The sequence below is a fragment of the Callospermophilus lateralis genome, chromosome 2 (genome assembly GCF_048772815.1).
Source record: "Callospermophilus lateralis isolate mCalLat2 chromosome 2, mCalLat2.hap1, whole genome shotgun sequence".
Classification (NCBI taxonomy): Eukaryota; Metazoa; Chordata; class Mammalia; order Rodentia; family Sciuridae; genus Callospermophilus; species Callospermophilus lateralis.
The window spans coordinates 120,176,001-120,203,449 of record NC_135306.1 but is presented as its reverse complement, the minus strand read 5'-3'; the positions used below and the strand labels follow the sequence as shown (position 1 = coordinate 120,203,449).

The following is a 27,449-nucleotide window of genomic DNA, read 5'->3' as shown; positions in this document are numbered from 1 at the left end:
CTATTCATCTGAACAAGAGAAGTGGGAAAATATCCCTATAAACTCTTGTAAATAAATTCTCACTGTCCCATTACTCAAAATAGCCTAAATATGGGAATAACCTAATATCCATCCACTGGTTTTATGCATAAACTGTAGTATATCTATTCAACGAAATGTTCAGCAATAAAAATGAACAACCTATTGATACATGCTACAACATAGATAAGTTTATAAGTTTATAAGTTTGGGAGGCTGAAATCTTTCTTGCTGACAAAAATTAAAATGTGGTGAAACATAAACTTTAAACATGAGGACACTGTTAGGAGTACATGATTCACTATGTAATCACCTATGGTGTCCTCTATACAAAACACAGTAATTGAACACTAATAACACAATACATTAATTTTAATATTATAGGCATTAAGAGGGGAAAAAAGACCTGGATGAACAATGTCTATATCTGCAGAAAAATCTCAATTTGCCCAATCTTACTTTTAAGGTTAATCAATTGTCAGGGAGCAACTGTAAGGAAACATGAAAAACATAAAAATTTAAATTAAGGAACCTCATTTGTACTTACAAGAAAAAAAAGACTCTAGATTATTTTGAATAAAGTTAAGTCTGGTGTACTTCTAACATATGGAGAAAGCCCTTATGTCAAGTTGTCCATCACAAAGACTACAGTTCAATATTGAAAGTCTTTAATAGAATATTATGATCTGAAGAGAAATGCTCATACTTTCCCCAATTAAATTTAAGTTGAAGACAAAAATGAATTCCTTTTTTTTTTTTTTTGGTACAGGGAATGAACCTAAGGGCACTTAACCACTGAACCACATACCCAGCCCCTTTTTTTATATTTTATTTAGAAACAGGGTTTCACTGAATTGCTTAGGGCTTGCTAAATTGCTGAGGCTGGTTTTGAACTCTTGATCCTCCTGCTTCAAACTCTCAAGCCACTGGGACTACAGGCATGCACCATCATGCCTGGCCTAAAAATGAATTCTTGACAGCCAAATTAAACTTGTCTTTCAGAAGTTCTTTATGGTATGGTAAGATAAATAAATATATTTAAAACTTTTCAATCAGCACATCATAAAAAGATGGGTACCTGTCTAGAAAAGATAAAGGAACATTTTCAAAACAGTTATGACCACAGAAATTCATAGATTATTTCCTACTTTATCTATTGAAAGTTATTTCCCAGAATTTACTTGCAGTTTCTAACTGATGAGACAAACGTGAGGATATTTCTGAGGATTAAAAAATGTAATTTTATTATACTTTTCCTTAATGCTTACCCTGAGAACAAAACAGAAGATGAATAACAACACTATTGTTCTGTCCTAGAGATGATGTATTTCAAATGCTGAACTTTTTCCAGGGTATTATTAAGGTTCTTTGAAGCAATGCTACTAAACAACCATCAAAAAAAGTCAAAGGAACTCATGTTGTTTATTGTTTTTCAAAATCCATTGCCATTTCAGTCTGTGGCTAGGTTAATCCATCTCTTTCATTTTGGAAGCCACTGCAAAATGCTTTGATAAGTGAATACAAATTATATTAGTAGACAGGGGTAATGAAAATTTGATTCCAAACTTTCATGAATCTGCAAAGAAGACCAGGGATTTTAAAAAAGTAATAATTTGTAAATAAAAAGCAAACCCAAATAGAGCTCCTGGAGGACTTGTGACAAGTGGTTTTCTAATCTTTATTAAGACAAGAAGCAGAGACCAAGCCCTGTTTTTACAAAGATGTTAGGTGAGGTTGATATTTCTCTAAAATTATTAAACCTGTTGATATCTGATACTGTCTTCTCTAAGACAAAAAGAAGTGAGTAGGGGAATGCGTAGAGGGAATATTACAAGTGGGAAGGAACAATAACAATATAGTGGAAAAAGTACTAACAATTTTTATTCAGCAACTTAATTCTGCGAGCTGCAGATGCTAAGAATTTTAGGTAGATTATATCATTTAATCCTTACAAGTAACTTTCTCAGGTTGGTCACCTAAACTGTCAAGAGAATATTTTTAATCCAGTCTTTATAATAAAATGCATTCTTCCCGGTAGATAAGCCACCTTCCCCCTTCCTCTCTTTTAAAATGAATCTGAATTCACTGAATCATGGGGATGAGAAAAAGTTTATGGTCAATTGATGTTTTTAGTCACTTCTGTGACTAAAAGATCTGAGGGTTCATGGTTTCAGAGGTCTCAGTCCAAAGGCAGCTGGCTCCTATTCTTCAGGGGTCGAGGTGAGGTTGAACATCATGATGGAAGAGTATGCAGGAGGGAAGCAGCTCACATGATGATCAGGAAGCAGAGGAAGACTCCACTCTCAAGATACAATATATATGCCCCATAGACACTCCCACAATGAATTACTTCTCCAGCCACACACCATCTGCCTTTAGTTATCACTCAGTTAATCCCATCAGGGATCAATTCACTGATTGGGGTAAGGTTATAACCCAATCATTTCTCCTCCAAATCTTCTTGCATTATTGTCTCATATGTGAGCTTTTGTGGGACAGCACATCTAAACCAAAATAATTGATATCATATAAATATACATGTATCAAGTATGACTTATAAAGGAATACAAATATTAATTATTAGTCTAAGTTTCTTAATTTCCAGATGTAGCAATCTGACACTCAGAAATTAAAAGGATTTACTAAAATCAAGGTTATCAGAGAAAACTCTCTTACAATCTGTTGACACTTATCATGTATGACTTTACAGTATAAGAATATGTGCCATTACCCTGATTTGTAATAATCCTCCACACAAAGAAACATTGAAATCAACTTCAATGGGTTGAGTTCACATGAAAATATTAACCTCCAAACAGCTTGCTGGATTGGAAACAAATTTCTTCTCCAATTCATCACAAAGCCTTGTAACTCAAAACAAGATCCCAGTTTCTCAGAACAATATTAGATCTGCATGATGTGAAAGAGATCATGGCACAGATTAATATGGATATCTAAGAGAGTCTTTAATGCTAGCATATCTGTTTTTAATAACTAATTTATTCATATTCAGTGCTTGACATTTGATGAGTAAGAAGGTGCAGAAAAAGAAGTTGAGCTTAAGGAGAGATGAAAACACATGGGGAGAAAAGAAATGAGAGAAAGAGAGAGAGAGAGACTGTGAGACATGGATGAGCACTTAGAGATGTAGAGGAAACCAAGTGATGGGATCAAAGCCTAATTAAACCATCTGGAAGTTTCATCTGACTTCAAGACTGCTGAATTGAAACCTGCCATGGATTGTTGCACCAGATGCCTCTCAGTAACAAGTTGACATCTTGATCAAGCCTTACATGTTTATAACCCATTACAGCAGGATCAAGATGTAATACTTTAGAGTCTAAGATAATGGCTTTCTGTTTCACTAGTATCTCACCAACTTGCTTATGAGCATTTTGTACCTCTAGTCATAAAATAAATAAATGAAATAAATAAATAAATAAAATCACAAAAATCATAATTTATCAGAAGCATTTTCAATTCAATCTGCAAATGTTTTACTGTCATGACTGATGATTAACTCAACTTTTTCTCTTGATGGCAGGGGTAGTGGTTCATTGGTATTAAGTGCATAGACAAAAAAGATAAATAATGAAAGCTTTTAGTGTTAGACTAGGAATTATATATGTTAAATTATTGTAAAATAGCATTTTCTTATCCAAGCCAAATAAAAACTAGAGACTTCAAGCAACATGAAGTAATCTATTAATAAGAACAGCTATTATGGGGAAATAATGCATATCAAGGTCACATTTATCAACAAGAACATAATTAATTTTTAAGCCTGATTTGCTTTCTTCTTTCCATATCTTAAGAAACTACATATTAGAATTTGATGACACATTAATTCAAAAACATTACTTATTCACCTGGGTAAGATTCTATGCCATCACTGATTATAGTTCCAATTTGGGACAACTATAGCCTCCAAAATGTCCCCTTCTCAAAACCATTTCTCAGGTGGGTATGCAGAAATGTAAACGTAAGAATGAGCACATTACTACTCTTTTCTAACTAAAAATCTAGCCTATGGCTTTATTTTTAAACTACATGAGCATGTTTAGATGATAATTGCATCTTCTCAATGAGCCAGTTCCTTATTATTGGAATTGGCAGGGGGCCTTGACATTTGAGTCATCATTTCATTATGTCTATTTCTTACCCTGGTATACAAATTCAACAGAAATACAAGCCAAATATAGGGGGGGAAACTGAAGCATTATATTTAAATTGAATGAATTTTTCTCCAATATATAAAACAATTAACATTGTTAATAATCTAGTTCAGGAACATTTTTGAAAATGCTAACTTCAATTCTAAAGGCCAAAATATGCTTCAAACCCTCCATGCCAAATATTGAACTCCTGTAAAACCAAAATGACAGCTTTAATATTTTCTAAATTAAAAAGCTAGTATAATTCCCATTTTAAACAAATTACAAATGTGAACAAAAATACACATTTACCAAGTTTCTTCCATTTTAAGAGGCCTCAAAAGTAACAGTAATTAATAAATATATATGTATATTTATATGTGTAATTTATATTTATTATATATATATATATATATATATATATATATATATATATATATATATCACCTTGAAATATTATTAATTGGCTATGGTGGCACATGCCTGTTATCTCAGCAAACTTGGGGGGCTGAGGCAGGAGGATCATAACTTTGAGGCCAGACTGGAAAACTTAGCAAGACCCTGTTTCAAAATAAAAACTAAAAAGGACTAGGGGTGTAACTCAGATGTAAAGTGCCCCTGAGTTTAATCCCCAGTACTACTAAAAAAAAAAAAAAAATTAAAAAAATCTTTCTGTGATCGAATAAGAACAATAATAATTCATTCACACTAAAATATCCAAATGTATCAAATCCAGGTCTATCCTTAGTTGATTTCTAATCCCTGGATTTATATAATAAAAATATTACTGAATGATTTTCCTAAATCACTTATTCAGAGGGAATACTTAAGGATCATTCCATCTTTCTCAAATACTTTAAAAGGTTTCCATTGAACTTCAAAATTATAAAGTTAACTATGAAACTAATACTGTACAAAATCCTCAAAAACATATTTGACTCCACCTTCAGGATCCTATTTTTTCATTAATTATTATTGCAGACAATCTAGAATATGTATAGTAGATTATTCACTTACTGAGTTTTTTATTATTTCTGAAATTTTTCCTTCTTTTAGCCATAGCAACCTATTAATTTCTAATAACCAATAACTTCCTCAAAATACTTGGATATAAGATGAAAGCCTAAGAGAACTGCATTTTAGTAGAACATGAGTATGGAATACTAGTATTCTCTGAATCTTCTCAAGGAGTAAACACATTCTAAAGGAATGAACCTATTTCAATACTAAAATTTAGTTAAAGAGAAGTTTTCAGACAGTCAATTTCCAACCTATGGGGAACATTATTTTGTATACTAAGACAAAAGTAGGATATGTATTAGATGTTCCTAGATTATGAAATTTAGAAAAGAACATATTCATAGTATAGCTGACTTTTTAACCTATATTTATTTCCAGATAAGGCAATCAAACCCTGCAATGCTGAAATCAGTATCACTATTTCTCTCAAGGTTTGACTTCAATCAGTGGAAAAATTCATGAATGTAAAATATTAGATTTTTAGTGAGTCCTATCATTTTTGTAATTGCTATGCCTAGTATTAATAAATGTCTCCTTTTTATGTGCTGAAATAAATTAATGAATGAGGCAGACACTATGCAAAATGGCTGGGAATAGGGCCAAATCTTCTTACATACATCAAGGGACCAGTAATCTTCTAAATGGCACTTAAAGCTCTCTTGCCTAAATAATTACAAGTATAGCCAGCATGTAATTTATTGAAATAATTATCCATTCCATGGTTCCCCTCACTGATCTCAAGTCCATATCCACTTACCTTTTCTTTATTTTCAGTGCCAGAAGCCTCAGGTTTGGTCCTAATCACAAATGGGGTGGACAGTCGCAGCAGAACTCTCTCAAAGGTAGCATTGACTTTTGGAGAAACAATCTCAAAGCAGTCCTCAAATCTGAGCACTTTGTGAGTGTCACATCGAAGTTGTTTCCTTAAGCCTTCTCCCAGCTGAAGGACTGACATGTTGGGGTCAAACATCAGGTGGAAAGGGAAGGCTCTGCAGAAAGTATTGATGCTAATTCTGAGGTCTGCAGGAACTTGGGAGGTTCCCTGTGGAAGGTTCTTCGTGATGTTAGTATTTTCACATTCTTTGATAAGGAAAGTAAGACAGCTACAATTGCCTGGGTTTGAACCATCAGAGCACAGCTTCTCGTTTGCAACCTGTTCCACTTCCACATCCTGGCAATAGATCTTCTTTCCTGCAGCCTTAATCATCCCCAGCATTGCAAACCCCACCACATGATGAGGGTGAAAGTAGTGGAGCATAAGAGTACCTTCAGGGAGCTCTTTGCATAGGAAAGATGGTGATTCCAGAGTGGCCTGTTTTCCAAAAGAAGTTCTAATGTGTTCCAACAAAGCATCAAAGCCATTAAAAAAGTCCTGTAATGTACCACCTACAGCTCGAAGGACTCTCTCATTCTCATCAAAGCATATTTTAAAGAACTCCTCTCCAAATCTTTCTTGAATTTCCTCAAACTTCAAACCTGAAAGAAAATGAGAAGCAAATGTTAGGAAAGTAGAATAAAAAAAAATTATATTATAGCTTTTAAAATGCTTCTCAAAAGAGATCGCTAGTAAGTGGAGCAAGAAAGACATTTTCCTTGGGCAGACATTTTCCCATACAGGTTAGCTCATTCATATGAATCAGAAAAAGTAAACTGTAGTTCATCTTTTGGATGCTTCTAAGATATTAGTGAGAATTGAACATGTTTGAGGTTTTTTATTTGTATGTTTTTTGTTTGTTGTTTTTAAATAGACTGCATTTTAAACTAGTTTTAGGTCCATGACAAAATTGAGTGGAAAGTACATTGTTCACTGTACCCTCTGCCCCTCACAGGCATAGCTTCCCCGCCCCCCAGTAACATGCTCCACCAGAGTGGTACATTTGTTATAATAAATAAACTTACATTGACCCATAGTCATCACTCAAAGTCCATAGTTTACATTAGGGTTTACCATGCCATAAATTCTATTAATGCTGACATAACAGTATCATGCAGAGTAGTTTCCCTGCCCTAAAACTCCACTGTGCAATTCCTACTTATCTCTTTCTTCCTCCTAACTCCCAAAGCATAAAGTTTTTAAATGCTACTAATCTACTTGTTCCTTTTTGTCTTTAATAACCTGTTCCAGTTGCTATAAATATCACAAATAATATTTTTTCTTTTTCTTAATGATTTCCCTAGTCTTTACAGAATACCCAAGTTGTCTCTATATTATGCCCTATATCACCCATACTACCATTTATTGAATAGTATAATGTACTCATTAAGTGGGAAAAAATCAACTCAAAGAGAATCTGATAGATGAATAGGAAAAGGTATCAAGCTATCAGGTAGAAATGAAAGGTTTATGTTAGTAATCTCAGGAAAAGTCCAGCAGGTCAGTTAGACCTTAGGGACAGAGAAAACAAGAAATTTTAAATGACAGAACTTGGAATGATTTGCATTCTTTCAACCACAAAACTAAGAGCAGTCAAAAGTAGAGTAGGAATTTGACTACACAGAAACAGAGTCATTCTTAGTACATACTCATTCTTTGATAACCCAGCAAAAGGAACTCTACTTTTACTACTAGAATTATAGTAAGTATAAATAAATGAATACACACATGTATTGTAGAGTAATCAGAAGCAAGATCACATGTGACATGTGAAATTCACTGTTGAGAATGATCTAAGGAAAAAATAGTAGAAATTTATGGTCCAAAGAGAAGTTCAACACTTAGAAAGAATCTGTATGCTAAAGACAGCTTCTACACAGTCACTCCATTACTTCTTCTTGAGTTTGGTTGAAATTAGTATGTGTAGTTTCATTTTCATCTTTTCTTGTCCACTCTATTCCGTCTTATAAGGAAGTCCTGAGAATCAAGGCTGAACTTGGAAGACAGGACACTTTAATAGTGCCCCATTAGAATGCAGAAAAATTGACACTGTCTATGGCTTGTTTTCCTATTTCTATCTTTATTATTTCTTGAGTGTTCCTTCCATCCACAAGTGTGGCAGTATTATAATCAATAAAATTATTTTTAAAATAAATTCAAAACACATCAAGTATTTGTTGAGAACTTACTATAGAGTCTAAAAGTATGGTAGTGAAGGTAAGATGTCAAATTTACAATTCATATATTTTCCTCAAAATCCATGTGAAATGAAAATAAGTAGAAACCTAAGTAAGGAGTCCCTATATTAAGAAACCTTTCACATTTATTTCAGTTTCATAGATTTGATGTTCAAGGCTAGCTAAGAAAGCCACCTATTATGATAAAAACATCACTACTCAGTCTACATTGCTATGTTACAAGATTGCTATTCAACACATGCTGCATTTACTAACAATAACACCAGCCAGAGTTGATAATAAGAGCACTTATCTGCCCAGTTCTCTAGTGTGGAAGAAAGAAGCAAGATGGATGATCTGCAACTTGGCTCCTGCTCTAGTGGAACTGCTTTCAAAATTATCTAAACCAACATATGCTTTTTCTTCCTTATCCTATTTGACCTTGTTTGTTGTTTTTCCTTTAATTTGACACTACTGATCATTTGTTCCTCCTAAAACTCTCATTGTTTTTAGCTTATCAAACAAGAGTCTCCTAGTATGATTACTACATGTCTGAAAATTCACTCTCATCTCTTTCACTAATACTTCTTTCTATGCCAATTCCTATGTCACCACCACTATGTGATAACTAAAAAATTCTAACATGAACAAATTAGTTATGGCCACATTCAGTGGTGGTATCCTTTGTTGCTGTGAAATTTTCTAATTATGAAATTCTTCTTAGAAACTAAATTCAGAATAAGCATTCCTAGAATCTGATTGATCTTTGCTGAACTACAATATTCTACATACCATTGAAAACATTCCATAGATTGCTTCAAAATTTTGAAGAATTGTGTCTTCTAAGTACATAGGGTTTATAAGCACAGAAGAGAAAAAGAATTGCTTCTAACTGACATTTCTCATAACTGTGAAAATGCCCTCACAGTTCTTAAGTGAAGAACACAGATATAAAGACAACACAGTAAGTTCATGTTCTATCCTCAGTGCCAGAACTCAAAAAATAATCCAAAAAACAACCAGTAAAGAAAGTACCAGAGGCAACAAAATAAAAACTACCTCATATGCAGCACTTTATCAACTAAAAAACCTTGCTGCTTTAAAAATGCACTCTGGACAAAGTTAATTTCCCCCACCTTGATGGTTCAATGTAGGGACGTTCTCATTTCCAGGAACTGCACACCACAGCATTCAGTAGTAATGAAGCAAGTGGCTCAGGAAAGAGCATGATTTGTACTGTACTTGCATTTTCTCCTCTGTAAACTTGAAATTATTTCAAAATAAACTCATACTTTTTTTAAGTCACCTCTGTACTTTAAGATATAATGACTATTAATTTTCAAATGATGTCACTATTGTGCACCATGATGCTAAGATGACTTTTGTTTCGCTAAAGAAAAGCTGACTTGTTTTGAATATTATACTCAAATACTGTTCATAATAATTCTATATAAATCACAATATTCAATTAACTAATGAAGATTTTCATTCCCACAATTGTTAAACTACATAAGACCAGAAAAGAAGAAAAAAATTCTTAGAGTTTAAAAAATTAAAGGTAGGGAAAGATCACTTCAACTTCTGTAAATATACTACAAATGAGTAGCCAAAACTTCCATTTTAAACCTTATCTCAAAAATCAGAAGCACAAAGTGGTTTAGCTCAGATAACTGCTAAAGTTCTACCTCCCAAGATTCCACCTACGATTGACGCAAACCCCTACTTACAGTAAATCACTTGAAACATATAGACAATGCTCATCTCTTTCTATCACAAGATGCTATGACAGCTTGACATTTGGGTCTACGAGAATACATTCCTCAAGAGGCAGAATTTATAATAAAACTGCACTTATTAATGGGTAAGTGAAAAGTCCAAATTTTAAGTTACTGTTAATTCACCTATTTCAAGAAGATGATTAGTCTAAATGCTAACATCCCATACCTCTGAATGAAATAGAATGTTCCTTCCCGATATGGGTGTTATCTCTCATTAGCTATCCCATCCTGCCTTGGAGTGTGCCTTTCTTGAAGACAATGACCTTGTCCTATTGATGCTGCATATCTAACAGTAACTAGCACAATACCTGGCACATAGAGAACAGTGTCCTTTCATAGAAAAGCATTCATCTAAGTATTTGTTTGATAAATATTATCCATATTTTAAGGTCACAGTTGTGCAATATCTAAGAATACCAAGACAAATACACACTTTCTTTTCTCTCATGGACCCCTGCAGATTACACTTGACTGTGTTATGACAGATATGCGTAGGGACCTAAAGAGATGCAAAGAAACAGTGTCTGCCTCTGCTTGCGGAAATGTTTGAAAAAAGACTGGGAGAAAAAGCAGGTGTTCAAAACCTGACTGGGAAGTGAAGAGGCCTCAGCAGATGAACTCTAATGGAGTATGGAGGAAGGAGGGAGGTGGGAAGCCAGTATGTTAGGGAAGAACAGTAGTCAGTGTTTAATGGCTGGCAGGCAGGAGTGCAATCAGCATTGCAAAAGTGGGACTTGAGATTGCCAAGGCCAGAGTAAAGAACACCAGCCAAAGAGATGAATGACATAATGTCTTTAAAAAAGGAGTACATTGACAGACTTAGGCTGCCCCCCAAGAATGTAAAGAATGCCAAGCAGTGTGCTAAATATTTTCAGAGATTATTTAACGCTTTTTGAAATTACCATGCTGGTATTTGTAATGTTACTATTTATAGGTGAAGACTGTTAAGAAATTTATTTAAGTTGACACAACAGTAGGTGTCAGAGCTAGGTCTCAGATGGTCTGATACTAACTCTCATGTAATAAGCACAACATCATGAGAATAAAACTTCTATGTAGGAAAAAATGCATTTCTTGTTCACTGTTATATAATCTGCCTTGCTTGATAAATACTGTCTGAATGTTAATGTATCGCTGATGTCCATAGGAGTAAGAGGAAATGGTCAACAGTTATCAAATGCCACAAGCTCAAGTAAGAGAAGGACAGAAGTCAGTCAACAGATCTGTCAGATCTCTAGGGACCCTTGACAGCAGTTTCAGTGGAGAGGTTAGGATGAGTGTGATGGGGTAAGGACAATATGGCAGGTAAAGAAACAGAAATATTAGCTTTGGGCCAAATCATTTGTACTATTTGAATACTAAAAATACTTTATAAAATTGTAAATTAAAATGACCTCCATATTTAGGGAAATGCTACCTTCATTGAGAACTAAAGGAATAGACAGAAAAGGCACTAAGTAGGATCATGGATATTCTAGGAGAAGTTCTATAAGAAAAGAGGGAAATAGTGTCTTTCTGGTCCAAGACAATCCTGATCACCCAGCAAAGAGCTCAGTCCACACTAATGTGGGAAAATAGCACAGCAGGAGGTATACCTTTGATTTCTTAAACTCCAAAGAAAGAAGGAAACATCTACCAACTACCCACTGTGTGAACTGGAGACATTCTACTAATTGCTTTTTGATGCTGTGTAGGTTCATCGACCAAATAGCTAAGTGATATTAACTCAAGCTAAACTGTATCAAAAGTCCAAACTTAAAGACATTTTGATATTTTAAGAAGATGATTATCTTTTTAGGGAGATAATTAAAATCTAGCAAGATTATAAGGCTTTTGTTAAATAAACTTGAAACACAGACAACACTGTTGTAACAATATTAATCTAGTGCCATTCCAATTTATAAAAAATTACAGAAGTTAGTTTCTATCTTCCAGAGATTTAAGGGTAAAAATTATAAATCTAAATAATAACAAAGAAGAATGCTCAAAAGAAATCCCACCACTCAATTTATAAATTCAAGAGAAATTGCTTTGATTCTCATCTGCTATTTAGGCTCATTTGAATCTTCATTGGTGTGAGAAAAAAACTTTTATAGTTTCAGATTACATTATACCTCAGTAAGCTGAAGTGTTGATATAATAGTTAAAAAAAGTTCTTATCATTTTCAATCTACAAAGGCTTAAAACAATGATTTGCTATTATTCTCCTCCCTTTACTGAATTAGTAGTATCTCTTCCCAAAAGAATATGGCATATTCTTTTATTTTAAAGTATACATAAACATAAATTGTTATCGTTTTTAAATTCTGTAATGTCTTACAAATGAAAGAACACACATTCATATTTTAAAAACCAATTATTTAATATCATTAACTAACAAATAATTTTCTAAGTATAAGGGAAAATTCTCTAAAGTATCTAAGATTAATTCTTGAATACACACAAAAGAATAGGTATTACTAGAAGCGTATTACATGCTTCAGAAACAAAATTATTTATGATGCTTAAGTTCACAGTCTGTAACTTTGAAAATCTGTTATGACATGTTTTAAAATATACAAGGAATATAAATTTTAATAATAAGAAATGTGTCATAATAAAGGTGAAGCTGGCCTTATCTAATTACTCTAGAAAAATTTTTTTCACCCAGCAACTACAACTAAAAAGGGAACATCATCAAAATACACTCCAGTACAATCAATTTCTACTCCTCCCTTCCAAATCCCAAAACACACATCTATGCCTTTCTTAAAAAAATAGCAAATAGTCTCTGGAAGTATGATCCTTCTGTTGACTATGAATAGATTAGGAAGAACTCAAGAAAAGTACAACTTCTAAAAAAAGTATGATGTAGAATGAGAAAAAGAAACTAATAGAGGAAGGGCTATAACTAGATGAATTATGTAAAGAATTTCCCCTGACTTAGAAAATCCTAAATCTATAGATGGAAAATGCATAAGTTCAGCCAGGATTCACAAGAAACATGTACATACATGTGCACCCACACCCACAGCCCCCTAAGAACATGTGGTTAAATTCCTCAAAGAGTAGAAATAAAGAGACTGGAAGAAAGATAATGGTCGATTGAGCTGCTATAAATATTGAAGTGGCTGCATTACTATAGTATGCTGATTTTAAGTCCTTTGGGTATAGACTGAGGAGTGAGATAGCTGGGTCAAATGGTGGTTCCATTCCAAGTTTTCTAAGGAATCTCCTACTGCTTTCCAGATTGGTTGCACCAATTTGAAGTCCCACCAGCAACGTAAGAGTGTGCCTTTCCCCCACATCCTTGCCAACACTTATTGTTGTCTGTATTCTTGATAACTGCCATTCTGACTGGTGTGAGATGAAATCTTAGAATAGTTTGATTTGCATTCTCGAATTACTAGATATGTTGAACATTTTTTCATATATTTGTTGATCTATGGAACCAACCTAGATGCCCTTCAATAGATGAATGGATGAAGAAACTGTGGTATATATACATGATGGAATATTACTCAGCATTAAAATTTTTTAAATTATGGTATTTGCAGGTAAATGGATGGAGTTGGAGAATATCATGCGAAGCAAAGTAAGCCAATCCCCCAAAAAACAAAGGCTGAATGTTCTCTCTGATAAGTGGATGCTGAACCATAATGGACGGGGGGAGGGCATGAAAAACATGGAGGAACTGTAATTGGGCAACGGGGAGGGAGGGGGAAAGAGGGGAAATGAGGGCAGGAAGGAGGGTGGAATGAGATGGACATCATAACCCTAGGTACATGTATGACTGTACATATGGTGCAACACTACATCGTGTACAACCAGAGAAATGAAAAGGTGTACTGCAATTGTGTACAATGAATCAAAATGCATTCTGCTGTCATATATACCTAATTAGAATAAATAAATAAATAAATTTTTAAAAAAATAATAGAAGAAAAAAAGGCAGAACTGCAATCTGAGAACTTTATCCAACAAAGATATATGGCAAAGATTCAGAGAATCTACCACTCAGTGAAACTTCTGAGAAAAATAACAGAGAAAACACTATAACCAAAGAAGAAGTGATCAGAACAGAGGATTGGAGGAATCCAGAAGAGAGAATATGGGGAAAGTAGATACACTGATGACAAGTGAGCCCTACAACATGCACATGGACACACGCACATTCACCAACATATGTACACATATACATCCATATAGATATGTGTGATGTAAGTGAACATGTAACATGTTCATCCATATATTACATATATATTGTTAACATATTATGGATAATGATATACAGACATTTGTAATGTTAAATAAAGATAACCAAAGAGAGAAAAAACTACTGAACTATATCAAAGTAAGTTTTATTCATTATCATGAACCAAACAATCTAAGTAAAATTCAGGAGTTGGAAGTCTGGGAAGATACAGGAGGAAGTAGAAAGGAAAAAAGCAAATATATTCCAATGGTCTTTTCTTAATGAGATTCTTGGAAGTTTAAAAAAAACGCAGTCTTATTAGGGATATAACCAATATCTTGTTTTAAAATAATAAAAAAGCCACAGGACAGGTCTATTTTTTGTTAAAGAAAAAGGAAGATAACCAATAATTAAGTCTGAAATTAGAGTTGAATTTTCAAATTACAAAGATGAAAAATTTTCAAGAATATGAGGCTGGGTTGCAACCCAGTGGTAGAGCACTTGCCCAGCACCTGTGAGGCACTGGGTTTAATTCTCAGTACCACATAAAAATAAATAAAATAAAGGTATTATGTCCATCTACAAATAAAAATATTTTTAAAAAATCAAAAATAGTGGAAAGATAAAACTAGGTAAAATAAATAATTATTGTAAATGAAGATGGAAGAAAATCACATTTTAGTAAATGTAAAGAAATACATCATTCCATTACATGAGGATCAATTCACTCCTCCACAAGAACTGCATTTATAAAAGGCGATTGAAAACAAAAGGCCAAAAATGAATCAGTAGACAAAGAATTCCAAGAAACCACAAGGAGAAAAAGAAGGAATGGAAGAGCAAATGTAATACCAATAAGGTAGATTAAGAAAAGTGCTTAACTGGATGAACTAAGACATTGTACAACAAAATCACAATTTACAAAGAAGACCTAAGATAGAGACATAAACCAAGCAACGTTGCAGCTAAGTATAAAGAAAAACAATCAGAAACTGACTGCGAATGTGTATAGCATTACTTTTGGAGTGATGAAAATGTTCAAAGTCAACTGCAGTTCATTGGATCAGACAAAGGGGAATGAAGGGAAGGAGGGGATGGAAATAGGAAAGACAATAGAATGAATCAGACATAACTTTCCTATATTCATATATGAATACATGATCAGTGAAACTCCAAAACATGTAAAACCACAAGAATGGGAAGTTATACTCCATGTATGGATGTCAAAATGCATTCTACTGTCATGTATAACTAAAAAGAACAAATAGAAAAAATGAAAGTCAATTTAGTGATGTTAGCCCAATTTTATGAATATTCTAGAACTATGAATCTTATACATTAAATGCATGAATTGTATGACATGAATTATATTTCAATATATACTAAAAACATAACACTATTGAGTTACTAATATAGCACTATTAGTATTCAAATACAACAATTAATTAACTGAAATAAAATTCCATGTATGAGTTTTTCAAGATGATCCCAACTACTATGTATAATTATAAAGCTCTATTTTTAAAAAAAAGAATACATATTTCAATATACACTGAAAATAAGAAAAGAAAGAATGCCATACAATTATTATTATAGTAGGAAACTTTAATAAACCTCTGGGGATCAGATGCATCTAACAGATAAAAAAGTAAAATCATAGGGAAATAAGATGAAAATGTGTACAACAAAATAATAAAAGAAAACATAATCAAAATAAAATTTTAGTGGAAAATGTTTTTGATGCCTTTTTCAGAATCAAAAAGATCAAAGATATAAAGAACAGTTACAGAGAAATTAAGTAAATATTAACAATAACAACAAAAACTCATGAAATAGTAAATTCAGGAAAAAAATGAAGACATAATTAAGAACGAAAGCAACTAACTCAAAGCACATATATGTACATATGCATAGAAAGTATGTGTTGTACATATAAAAAGAGACAACAAAAACTTCTCAAATAGTAGGCCACAAAAATCCCATAACATATTGTAAATAAAGACTATTCATATTACAATTTCTAACATCAATAAGAAATAAACACTTACAAATTACAAGAAGATGACAAGAAAATCTTATCCAGTTGGGAGTCAGGAATATACTCCCTGGAATTAAAGAGAAATGAAACCTTCAAATTTAACTTCTAGAAATCAATGACAAGGAAGATTCCTCTAAAATCCTCTAAGGCACAACAAAAACTGTACAAAGAGAAATTTGTATGTTGTAAATGTTTTCAGCTACAAAAATAAATAAGTAAATAGTTTCCAAATTAAGAAATTTATGTTGAGCTTAAGAAAAAATTAGGAAGTGAAAATAGATAAACCTAAAATTTAGAAAGAAAAATACACTAAACAAGAATGAGAAAAAAGGCACACATTGAGAAAAAAACAGGAGAATCAGAAAAGAACCATGTAACTTTCTGCAAATGAACGTATAATGTAATATAAATGTGTAACTTACAAACTAAGTGACCAAAATTGAACCAAGAAAAAAATGGACAATCCAATTCTGGCTACACATTAAAAAAAAACAATAATCTAAAGTTATTTATGTGTCTTCTGGCCATACACATAACTTTGTGCTACTCATTTCTTTTATATTAAACCCACATAAAATCTGTCAACATCTGTTATACTCTACTAGGACCAACTTCTCTAATGAATATTTCCTAAAATAGAAGCAGATAGAATCTAGCAGTTTATACAGGGATAATATATCATGTCCAAGTAATGTTTATATCAGAAAAGAAAACCTAGTTCAACAGTAGAAAATCTATCAACATAAATTATTACATTAATAAATAAGAAAATAAAAGATCATATCAGTAGATTGAGAAAAGTCTTAGATTCAAAAAATAATCATAATAAAAATTTTGAGTAAAATAGATAAAAAGAAATTGCTCAAATATAAAAAACTATTTTCCAAAACCAGAATCAAAACTTATTCTAAATAATAAAAGATTGAACACATTTCAATTAAAAAAAATCAGACAAGTATGCTTGACATCACCATTATTATTCAATATTATCTCGAAGATTCTTGCAAGTGCTGTCAGATATTAAAATAATTAGCATACACAATGGAAAAAAAAGTAAAATGATATCTTTTGCTGAAATAAATTTGGGGATATGGTCATTTCAATATAGTACAAAATATTATTTCAATTCAATGGGAAAAGGATGGTTTATTTAATATGTGACTAGCCAAATGGAAAGTAATAAAATCAAGTCCCATCTCACACCTTAAACAAAATCAAATTTTAGATCAAGCTTACATAAAATGCAAAAGACAAACTTTTAGAAGAAAATCTGAGATTCCACGTATTCCTTAACCAAAATAAGCAAACATATAAAAAGACATAAAAGCCTATTTGATTTTGTATAATATAAAAAGCTAAGTTAAAACTATCATAACAATGAGAATATAATTCTATTTTGTAAAAACAAAGTGTGTGTGTGTGTGTGTGTGTGTGTGTGTGTCACGCACACTTGTGTGGATATGTTTACATGGGTGCATGGTGCAACACCCCTGATGTTCTGCTAGTTTCTTTATCCTATATTACTACTTTGCTTTAGTCCACCATGAGCAAAAGCATAAAATTATTTCATCAGTCTCCTAGCTGACTTTTCTGCTTTCTCCCAATATCTCTCCAACCCATTCTCCATACACTCTTTCTGTATCATGTCTTATTATTTCTCTGCCGAAAGCCCACCAGTGACTATCTACTGCCTTCAAAATAACTTCAAACTCAACAGGACTTGATGAAGCCTTTACTTGTTTCAGCTTCATCCATCCCCATCTCTTTCATTCCCCCACTTTACATCTCTATACCAGCCATCTAAAATTACTTGGAGATTCCTGAACATGCTCAACTTCCTCTCTCTTATTTATAGGCTTTGTACATGCTGGGTTTGTATTTTGTTTAGTTTAACTAGAAGGCTATTGTTCTAGCTACCCCAGTTAGTTATCTGCTTGCTTTCATCTTGCACCCAGATTCCTCCAGAATGCTGTACTTGACAGTCTATGACTTAGTTGTCTGTACTTTTTAGGCTTCCAAAGAACCTTATGATTACTCACATTCTAGAACTTATTACATAATAGGTAGTGGTTTGTTATATTCTGTTCATCATTTGTTTATTCCTGTATTGAAAACAAAACAAAAAAAATCTCTATCCATATTTGTGCTGAACAATGAGGAAAACAAGGGTGATTGGAATGGAAATGGGCCTTACTCTTATTGAGCCATGTGACAAATAATATAATCCAATTATTGTATACATAATCCAACAAGTGTACGAATAAATACACATGACAATGGGTGTTATGATGATAAGGGGCAGAATAATATAAGAGCATATGACAGGAGCATTATGTAATCTACTGAGTCAAAGAATGTTTCTTTTTTAAAATGATACTTTTCAAGGGTAAGTAAGAATTAATTAGGGAGGAAAGAATCATTCCAGATCAAAGAACATATATTCAAACATCCCAGAAGAGAAACAGGGAGTTTTTGAGAAACCAAATGAAGACCACCATTGTAATCTTAATCCATGGCACAATTTCTTGTCCATAATGGATCTGTTTTAAAAAATATTTATTTTTAAGTTTTAGGTGAACACAATATCTTTATTTTACATTTATGTCGTGCTGAGGATTGAACGCAGTACCTTGTGCATGCTAGGCAAGCGCTCTACCACTGAGCCACAACTCCAGCCCCTGTAATGGATCTTTTGAAAGAAAATCAATTAACAAATGGACAAAGAAATTCAGTTGGGTGACTGACTATATGTCCATTATAAATATGTATCACAGGTGAGGCATATATTATAAAATATATAATAGTAGACATACATTCATGTAGGTGTGCATGCTTTTTGTTCCATTGCTACTTTTTACCTTCAATGTTCTCTGATAAGCCTTTTTTACTCAAGGTTCACCAAGTTAAGCCAAATGACTGATTTAGTGATGTGAATGCATAGTATTTGTTTTAGTCAACTTTGCATGACTGTGACCAAAATACCTGACAACTTACAAGAGGAAAAGTTTATTTTGGCTCTCTGATTCAGAGGTTCAGTTCATGGTTGGCTGACTCCACAGTTCTGGGCCTCAGGTGAGGCAGAACATCATGGAGAAAGAGCATGGTGGAGGAAAGCAGGCAGGACGTGGCCACCAGGAAGCAGAGAGTTCTGCTCACTGTAGAAATAATAGAAACCCCAAAGGCACACCCCCAGTGACATATTTCCTCCAACCATACCCTGCCTTCCTACAGTTACTATCCAATTAATTCATTCAAGTGGAGTAACCCACTGATTAGGTTGCAGCTCTCATAATCATTTCATCTCTGAACATTCTTGTACTGTCCTACATGTAAGCTTTTTGGAGGATATCATATATCCAAACCACAACAGTATTTGATGAATTCTTGTTCCTCTGCCAACAAATAGCCACAGGTATAGAGGACTAAAAGATAGACTCAGGGCATCAACACAGAATCAGGTAGCCTTATCGGAGCTCCATGCTAGGCCACCTATTAGGTGACAGAGGTTCATCATACTTCCTAGAACCCTGGAGAGTTTCTGCTGAAGACACCAAGCCAGAAGCCTCACAGCAGTGTGCTGCAGAGTAAAAGAATTCACAGACATATGCTAATTACAAAGATGTGCTGCAGAAGCAACTGCCTCAGCTAGGTTCCCACACCTGGGCCCTGATTCTGAAATGCAATCTGCCACATTGTGAAAATATGACAGTGGCTCTCAGGCTTTGGAAGCTCCCTACAAATAAAGACTCTCATCATTTCACATACCTAAATTTTACCAGTCTTTTACCTGCTAGTTGAGAAGGTAAAAGAGGAGATTGCCATGCAAATATAGATATTCTGGCTTCTGCAGCCGATGACTGGCCCTGTTCAAATTGGAAGCCACAGTCCTGGCCGCAGGAGAATGTAATTTCCACGTGGATGAATTCTCAGAAGGCTTACTCAGAGCTGTTAATCACTGCTAAGTCTTCTGATTGTTAGGCCTATTAAAATTGCTAAATTGTAATTAGCCCTCCTCAAAGTCTCCAACCAAGTCTTGGGAGCCATCACACTGTCCAGTTTGTACAAAGAAGGTTAACTTGTGGAATAAAAGTTTTGCTCTAGTAAAGAAACAAAACTGGGCTGGGGTTGTGGCTCAGTGGCAGGGCCCTTGCCTTGCACATATAAGGCACTGGGTTCGATCCTCAGCACCACATAAAAATAAATAGATAAAATAAAGCTATTGTGACCATCTACAACTAAAAAAAATACTTAAAAACAAAGAAGGGCTGGGGTTATGGCTCAGTTGGTAGAGCATTTGCCTTGCATGTGTGAGGTACTGGGTTCAATTCTCAGCACCACATAAAAAAAAAGAAATAAATAAAATAAAGGTATTGTATCTGTCAACAACTGAAAAACAATTTTTTTAAAAAAAAGAAACAAAACTGGTGAGAATCTGAAATTTTTTAATAATTTCCCTATTGAATTACGTAATTAATACCTAGCCACCAAAGTCCTAAAATATGTTTCATTAGCCAAAAGGCATCAGAATTTAAGCATAAAAGAAATAAATGCATTATCATGAGTCCATGATGGAGCAATTACAGTTGCATAATGACAGCATCTCATGGTGTTCATAAGCAAACAATTCCGGTACTCCCATATTTTCAGAGAACAATGGCATGTAATCATGTACATATTTACTTAAAAGGTAATTTGGGAATATGCCATTTTGCATCACATCAATGCATGAAGCCATCAAGAGCTCTGGAACCTCACGGGTAACCCAGACCATTCTGCCTCAAAAGACAGTACAGTGGTCCCCATTCACAGTCATAATTCTTCTACTTAAATACCAACTGGGATGAGCAGTTTATGAGGCCTGCTCTTCCAATCCTGAATATGTCTAGAAATTACAAAGTTCCTTCATCTTCTATTTGAGGCAAAACCTATTCCTAAAACTTGTGGTCCACTGTTATATCCTCTATGATGATGTGAACAAACCTACCTCTTCTCTTCACTGAAGTCCTTTAAAGTGCCTGAAAATATCTCTCATGTTCTCCTCTGCCTTCTCATCTTACATTTTCAAAGAACTAATTCAAAATGCATTAAAGGTAACACTAAAGACTTTTTGAAATAGATATATTAAAGGTACATTAGAAAAACCACATAATATGTGATTTGAAAGGACATTACAAGTTATGCTTTGGAAGGAAACAAGAAATCAATAGAGATATAGAAAATCTACTTGAGATAAGGGGAACTATCTGAGAAATTCTATGCCAGGGTTATAGTCTTTTGTGTGTATGTGCTTTCACATGGGAAAACAGGTATCTGTATTTATTCCTCCTTACTAGAGTGTACATTTCAAACTGTTTTTCAGCCTCTTGTTTGATTTCTTTGCCCCGTGCCATCCATATTTTTCATGCCCACCTTCTTTTATCATGCATATTTAAGATGCTGGACTGGGTAAAGAGGCAGTTTAGGACTGTGAAAGTAAGTTTCAGTGCATATGTGGAGAACAACTCAAAATCACTGCCTAGTTAGCATCCAGGGTGAGGCTGCCCTAGGAATGGCTGAAGTTAGTGCCCAAGCAAAACAACTATTGTTATTTGTGACAATCCCAAAGTAGATCTGACAGAACACGGAGCTATCATTATCACACCCTGACAAATTACACCAAGAGAACCAATGGGAAAGTCTGAGACATGCAAAATTAACCAAAAAAGGATTATCTTTTGGAGGACCCCATATACACACAAATTCAACTATAATCTGGTTTCATTGTTTACTTGGCAATGAATTCTTACAAGTTCTCCCACTTTTGTAGCACAGTTTTGTTCATTCTTTCTGTGTCCCCTTCCTGTTTTTGTACGTACCCACGCATAATTTACATAGTCGGATTCGTACTGCTCATAATGTACACTAACACTTTGTGTCCAGGATGCTCAACGAAGCTACGAGTGTTTGCAGCTGTTGACCCTCACTGAGTCCTGCTCTGAGACTGCCTTCAGCTGAAGAGGACTGCCTGGCCCCAGGGCAGCCTGCAGCCAAAGACAACTGGTTTGGGAGAGAGAATTATGGTACAAGGGCTCAACTTTCTTGCCTTCGTCAGGGGCAGTTCTGAAGAGATCAGCTGAAACTTTTACTGTAATGATATTGACAGTGCAATTTAACTTCTTCTGCCACATCTACATTTTTTTAAGTCCTGGTGAAACCACTCAGGTACAGACATATGCTCATTTTCATGGGAAAAAAGGATGACTCAGTGAAGCTGAGAACCACAAAGGATCATTCTCACGACTTGAAACCTGGTGAGATTTGCCTGGTTGGATTATTGATCCCAATAACACTGTCCAATAATCTTTCTGAGTATAAATCTCCATCTTAGAGTCTGCTTTATGGGGAATCAGAGTATTAACAACATTATAAACATTTTCCAAGGCTGCAGCATAATCGGTCACATAGTTCTCATTTCAATAGCTGCTCAACATTCTACAAAGCAGAGCTGTCATATTTTAATTGACCACTCCTTATCATTGGACTGTTGGTTTTTGCTAATATTTTGTCAGTAGAGTGGGCATTCAAAATACATCAAGTCATTATTGGATGTTTCTTCTTGTTTTGAATTATTTATTTTAATAAGTCTCAGTATAGGCCATTACTAAGACAAAGATATAAAGGTTTTCAGTCTATTGATAGTAAGACTTTATAGATTATAGGATTATAAACATGAATCCCACCCATATACAAAATATATATATATATAAAGAAGTGAGAGAGCTAACTTTCTCTACGGTTATCTTTGACTTGACATTCAGAATAGGATGTTTGAGAGCCCCAAAGGTAAAAAAGAGGAAAGTGGTGTATAACTAACTTACAGCATTCATTGGCTAAGTCAATTGGTCCCTACACAATGCCAGCTCCCAGGATATAATAAATATTTGTTGAATGAATAAATGAACATTCAAGTTGCTTTATAGTTTAACTTAAATTTAAAAGGTCTCATTAAGTTTAAACTTAATTTTTTAAAAAATTAAATAATGTAAAAATATGGACTGGATACTGATAATCCCTTGGCTTTAAGTTCTTAAATCATACCCCTTCCAATGCAAAAGTGATGCTGGCTATAACTAATAGCACCTGTGGGTGTGTGTTAAGATTTTTCATGCAGATGCAAGCACAGAAGGAACTAAAAAAAGTAAAAGAAAAAAGTAAAGAAGTAACCAATAAATGCATTCATGATTAACTAGAGAATAATAAAACCAGTTTGTAATTATCTCACTAGGATACCACAAAACCACAGAAAGGAATGCCAGAGAACAGAAGATGTTAGTGAAAATCCAATACCTTAAATTTGGGGATCAGGTGAGGAAGGAAGGAATATGTAGTGAGAACCACTGGCAGATCCTGTGGACATAGCATAAAAATAATTTCCTATTATTTCTCACAATGCCCCACTAGAATCATCTCTCAAATCAAACTCGCCCTCCACAATGCCTCAGGTGCATGGATTGCTCATTCTGGCCTGTGTCTCATCATTCACATTCCCTCCCCTTGAATGCCCAAAGGAGAAAGCCACTGGCAAGGAGATCAAGAAAAGGGCACTCTGGATCTTAGAGAGGGAAAGGAGATAAGGGATGTTAAAACAGAAGCAGAAGAAGGAAGAAAAACAACACCAAAGACTTAAATTTATTCATATGAGGAGGCTCAGGGCTACCTGACTCAAAAGAGATGTAAAACAAAAACATCTGAATGTGGAGCTCTTCTTATTTCCATAAACCTTTATCATTCCTGTAACACTCTTTAACTCCTAAAGAAAACAAAAGGTTATACAAGAGATCTTAAGATTTGAAAGCAAACAAAAACTGCATTATCCAAAAGGTCAACTGAATCTGGTCCTTGACAGGAAAAAGATATTACAAAACTGTAAAATCTTGAACTTTCACACTAAGAAGGATGCCATATTCCTTCCAAAATGCTTCTTTAGTGTGCTGTAGAGAGTCACAAAGCGAAAAAGCAAGCTGGCTTTTCTCTTCCCAGTCCCTTCTCAGCCTTGCCAAAATATTATTGCTATTTCCTTACTAGTTTCCAAAAGGATGTCAAAGATCAACACAGTTTGTTTTTTCTATCCCACTAACAGCAGAACCATTGGCCTGGGTGTACTAGAAGGCAAATAGATAGTTGAGATTTTTTTTTTTTTTTTTTTTGACCTGTGACTACGGTGACTTTGTTCTGAGTGCAAATTTCCCAATATGGACAAATGAACAAACTTCTTGTTAAACAACTGGTCTAGAACTTAAATCCTGCTGTCTGTAGAACCTATACTACAGTAAAACTTGTTACTGACATTCCTACATCACTATACAGAACTAACCAAGGGCTTAGATAAGAACGAAGCCAAGGGCAGTCAAGTTTCCATACAATAATACCAAGATTTACTCTACCCCACAAACCCCACCTATTCGCCCAACCTTTATACAAAGGTGAGTGTGGAGATGGTGATCTGTGACTACCACTGTTATTTGGGTTTTTCCTTCACATAATAGAGAGACATAGAAGGGCTTAGGCAGCCAAAGCAAGATGGCAAGTGAGGAGGCTGGGGACAAGGCCGGGAACAAAGGATCATGGAGAGGGTCTTCTGATGAAGTCAACTTCCTGGTTGAGGAAAGTGCTTATGGACACAAGCAGGGGACCCAATTAGACAGACATGTCCATACTCCTAAGTAGGGGATCCCACAGAGTAACTAAAACACAGTCATGGAGAGAGGGGGCACCAATCAATAGTAAGGAACACATGGATGGACGGGGAAGAGATAAGGAAAGGAGGAAATTCCAGAGACATTAAAAAGAACAGCCCAAAACTCCCACACTGGATTCCCACCTCTGGCGCCCCTTCTCTCCAAGGAAGTCTATCTCTGCCTCTTTTCAATAAACCTACTTCTTGCTTGCTATCTCTATATCCTGTTTTTCAATTCTTTGCTGAACGGAGACAATGAATCCAGCACCCCTAAATGGTAACAGTAGGACCAGATTCATCCTGTAATTTAACAAAATTTTGTTTCCAAAGGATCAGGATCATGAAGTCCAAAGTAGCATCTCTACAACGCAGGGATTAGGGAGTGGGAAGAGAGTTAAAAAGACCTTAGAAAACTTGAGATGACATTTATTTGCCTCATATGTTTGCTTAGGATATTGAATAAGTTTGGAATTTGAAGGTAATTTCCTTAAATCCCATTATTTCTATGCATCAGCTAAGCTCTTAAATAAGTAAATAGGTATATATTTAAAATTTACACCATTTTTAAAAATGTTCCTTCATTTGTTATTCCAACAAGAGGGGGGATGAATATTCAACCTGTGCTGGATACTCTGATCTGTCATTAATTAAGACTCAGGTAGTAGTAATCATTTTAACCACATAGAGTTATAGTCATAAGGTTTTTCATCTTCAAAATAGTTCATTTTACATGACAATTAGTTCAATTTAAACACTAAATGCCTACTTACTGTGATGTCCTGCCTCAAGTGAAAATTCTACTGAACTAATTGTACGGTGAATGCCGTATGGAAACACAGAAAGCATTGCTACTAAATATAGAAACACTTTGATGGCACATTGCAATATTATCTAATGACTGATGACAGACTGTAAAAAATAACTTACCCTGGTATTTAAAATGTCAGGAAAGCAATCAAAAAAATCAGAGTCTACAGAGGAGAATAAGTCAATGATTGATGAGGTTTTTTAATTCAGGCAAAGTACTGGGTAAGTCCAAAATTATCATAATATAATAGTGAAAGGATTATAAGAAGAAAGTTACATGTCCTAGTGTAGCTGTCACTATACTATCAAGAAAACAGGGAATTTGAGCAATATAAGTAGTCAGCAGTTTCTTTTTTTTTTTTTGGTTCTGAAATACGTTTTCATTTTTATACAGTATTTTCTATGGAGAAAAATAAATAAATAAAATACTCTGGAACATGGAAGAACCAATTATGGAAGAACCATCTGTTTATCTGAATTGTCCTGCAATGTTAGATAATTAGAGGGGGGACTGACTGTGTTCACAGATGACTTCAATTTTACCTTCAATGTTAAACCACAATGCAAAGAAAAGACCACTGACTCCAATCTTAAAATGGAATTAGACTGGACTCATCATCAAGGTCCATATCACTGAAGCAGGTTAAAAGTAAGACCTAGACACTGATTATATAGAAACTGGTGCTTTAATGGATGATGCTAGGAAAAACAAAATACACTTAAGTATAAAAATAGACTACAGGGTCTTAAACTCACTTATGTTTGTTAGTTTAGTTCAGTTTTGTGTTGATTATTTTTTTTAATTGGGATTACAACTCAGCAGAAACAAAAGACCCTTTAAACTTATGAAATACTTCAAATTTGACTGTATTCAATAATTCTTAAAGGGAAGTTGCAAGAATAGTTAAAAAAAAACACACACTTTTAAATTCCCATATTCCTTTAGAAGTTTCAGAAATTTGTGAACAATTTGCCTCTTGCTTTTTCTTCCCTTCTAAATTTTCTACACACACCCTATTTTAGAGTAAGTAACAGACATTTCACCATTTTGCCCCTAAAAATTTCAGTGAATTTTGATATAATATTATCATCTAATCCTCAATCCATATTCAAACTTTGCTTATTGTCCTACTAATGTCCTTCATACCTATTAGGATCACACTTTGTCTTTTGTCATTAGTTTCCCTTCCTCTAGAACCATTTCCTCAACCTCTCTTTTTCTTTAAAACCATATTTCTTGGATACCTACCCTGCCAGGCACTCTGGCCTGGAGATATGGTTACAAAAAGCTAAATATGGCACCTGACCACAGAGTACACACAGTTAAGTTGAAGAGAAAGCCACACAAACAATTGGGAAGTATGCTGTAATAGACATATAAGCTGGATTCTTCTCATTTTTATCAGCTCAAAATCCTTGCTTTCTGGACTTCTTTCTGTCTCCCACTTGGAGCTAGGAAAATACTTCCGTAGCCAGAATAGCCATTAGCAAAAGATATTTATGAAATATTTTTAATTCAAAGAGTTGGCTCAAAGTATAAACAATGGTATTCATAATACACATAATATACTATGCATATATCATTTTAAGTGCTATTCCAGGATTTCACCATTGAATTTAGAAAGTGCTTAAAATATTCATTAGTTACAGAAAAATGGTACTAATTGGTACTAATAGGTAAAACTTTTCTTTT

At 34.2% G+C, this 27,449-nt stretch overlaps 1 protein-coding gene across 1 annotated transcript in view; it reads right to left on the bottom strand.

The window, feature by feature from the left end:
* Positions 1 to 27,449, bottom strand: part of Gucy1a2 (guanylate cyclase 1 soluble subunit alpha 2) — a 265,455-nt gene that overhangs the window by 197,117 nt on the left and 40,889 nt on the right. The window contains exon 4 of the mRNA XM_076843807.2: positions 5,950 to 6,668. Coding sequence (XP_076699922.1) covers positions 5,950 to 6,668 — 719 coding nt within the window. The remainder of the gene's footprint in view (positions 1 to 5,949; positions 6,669 to 27,449) is intronic.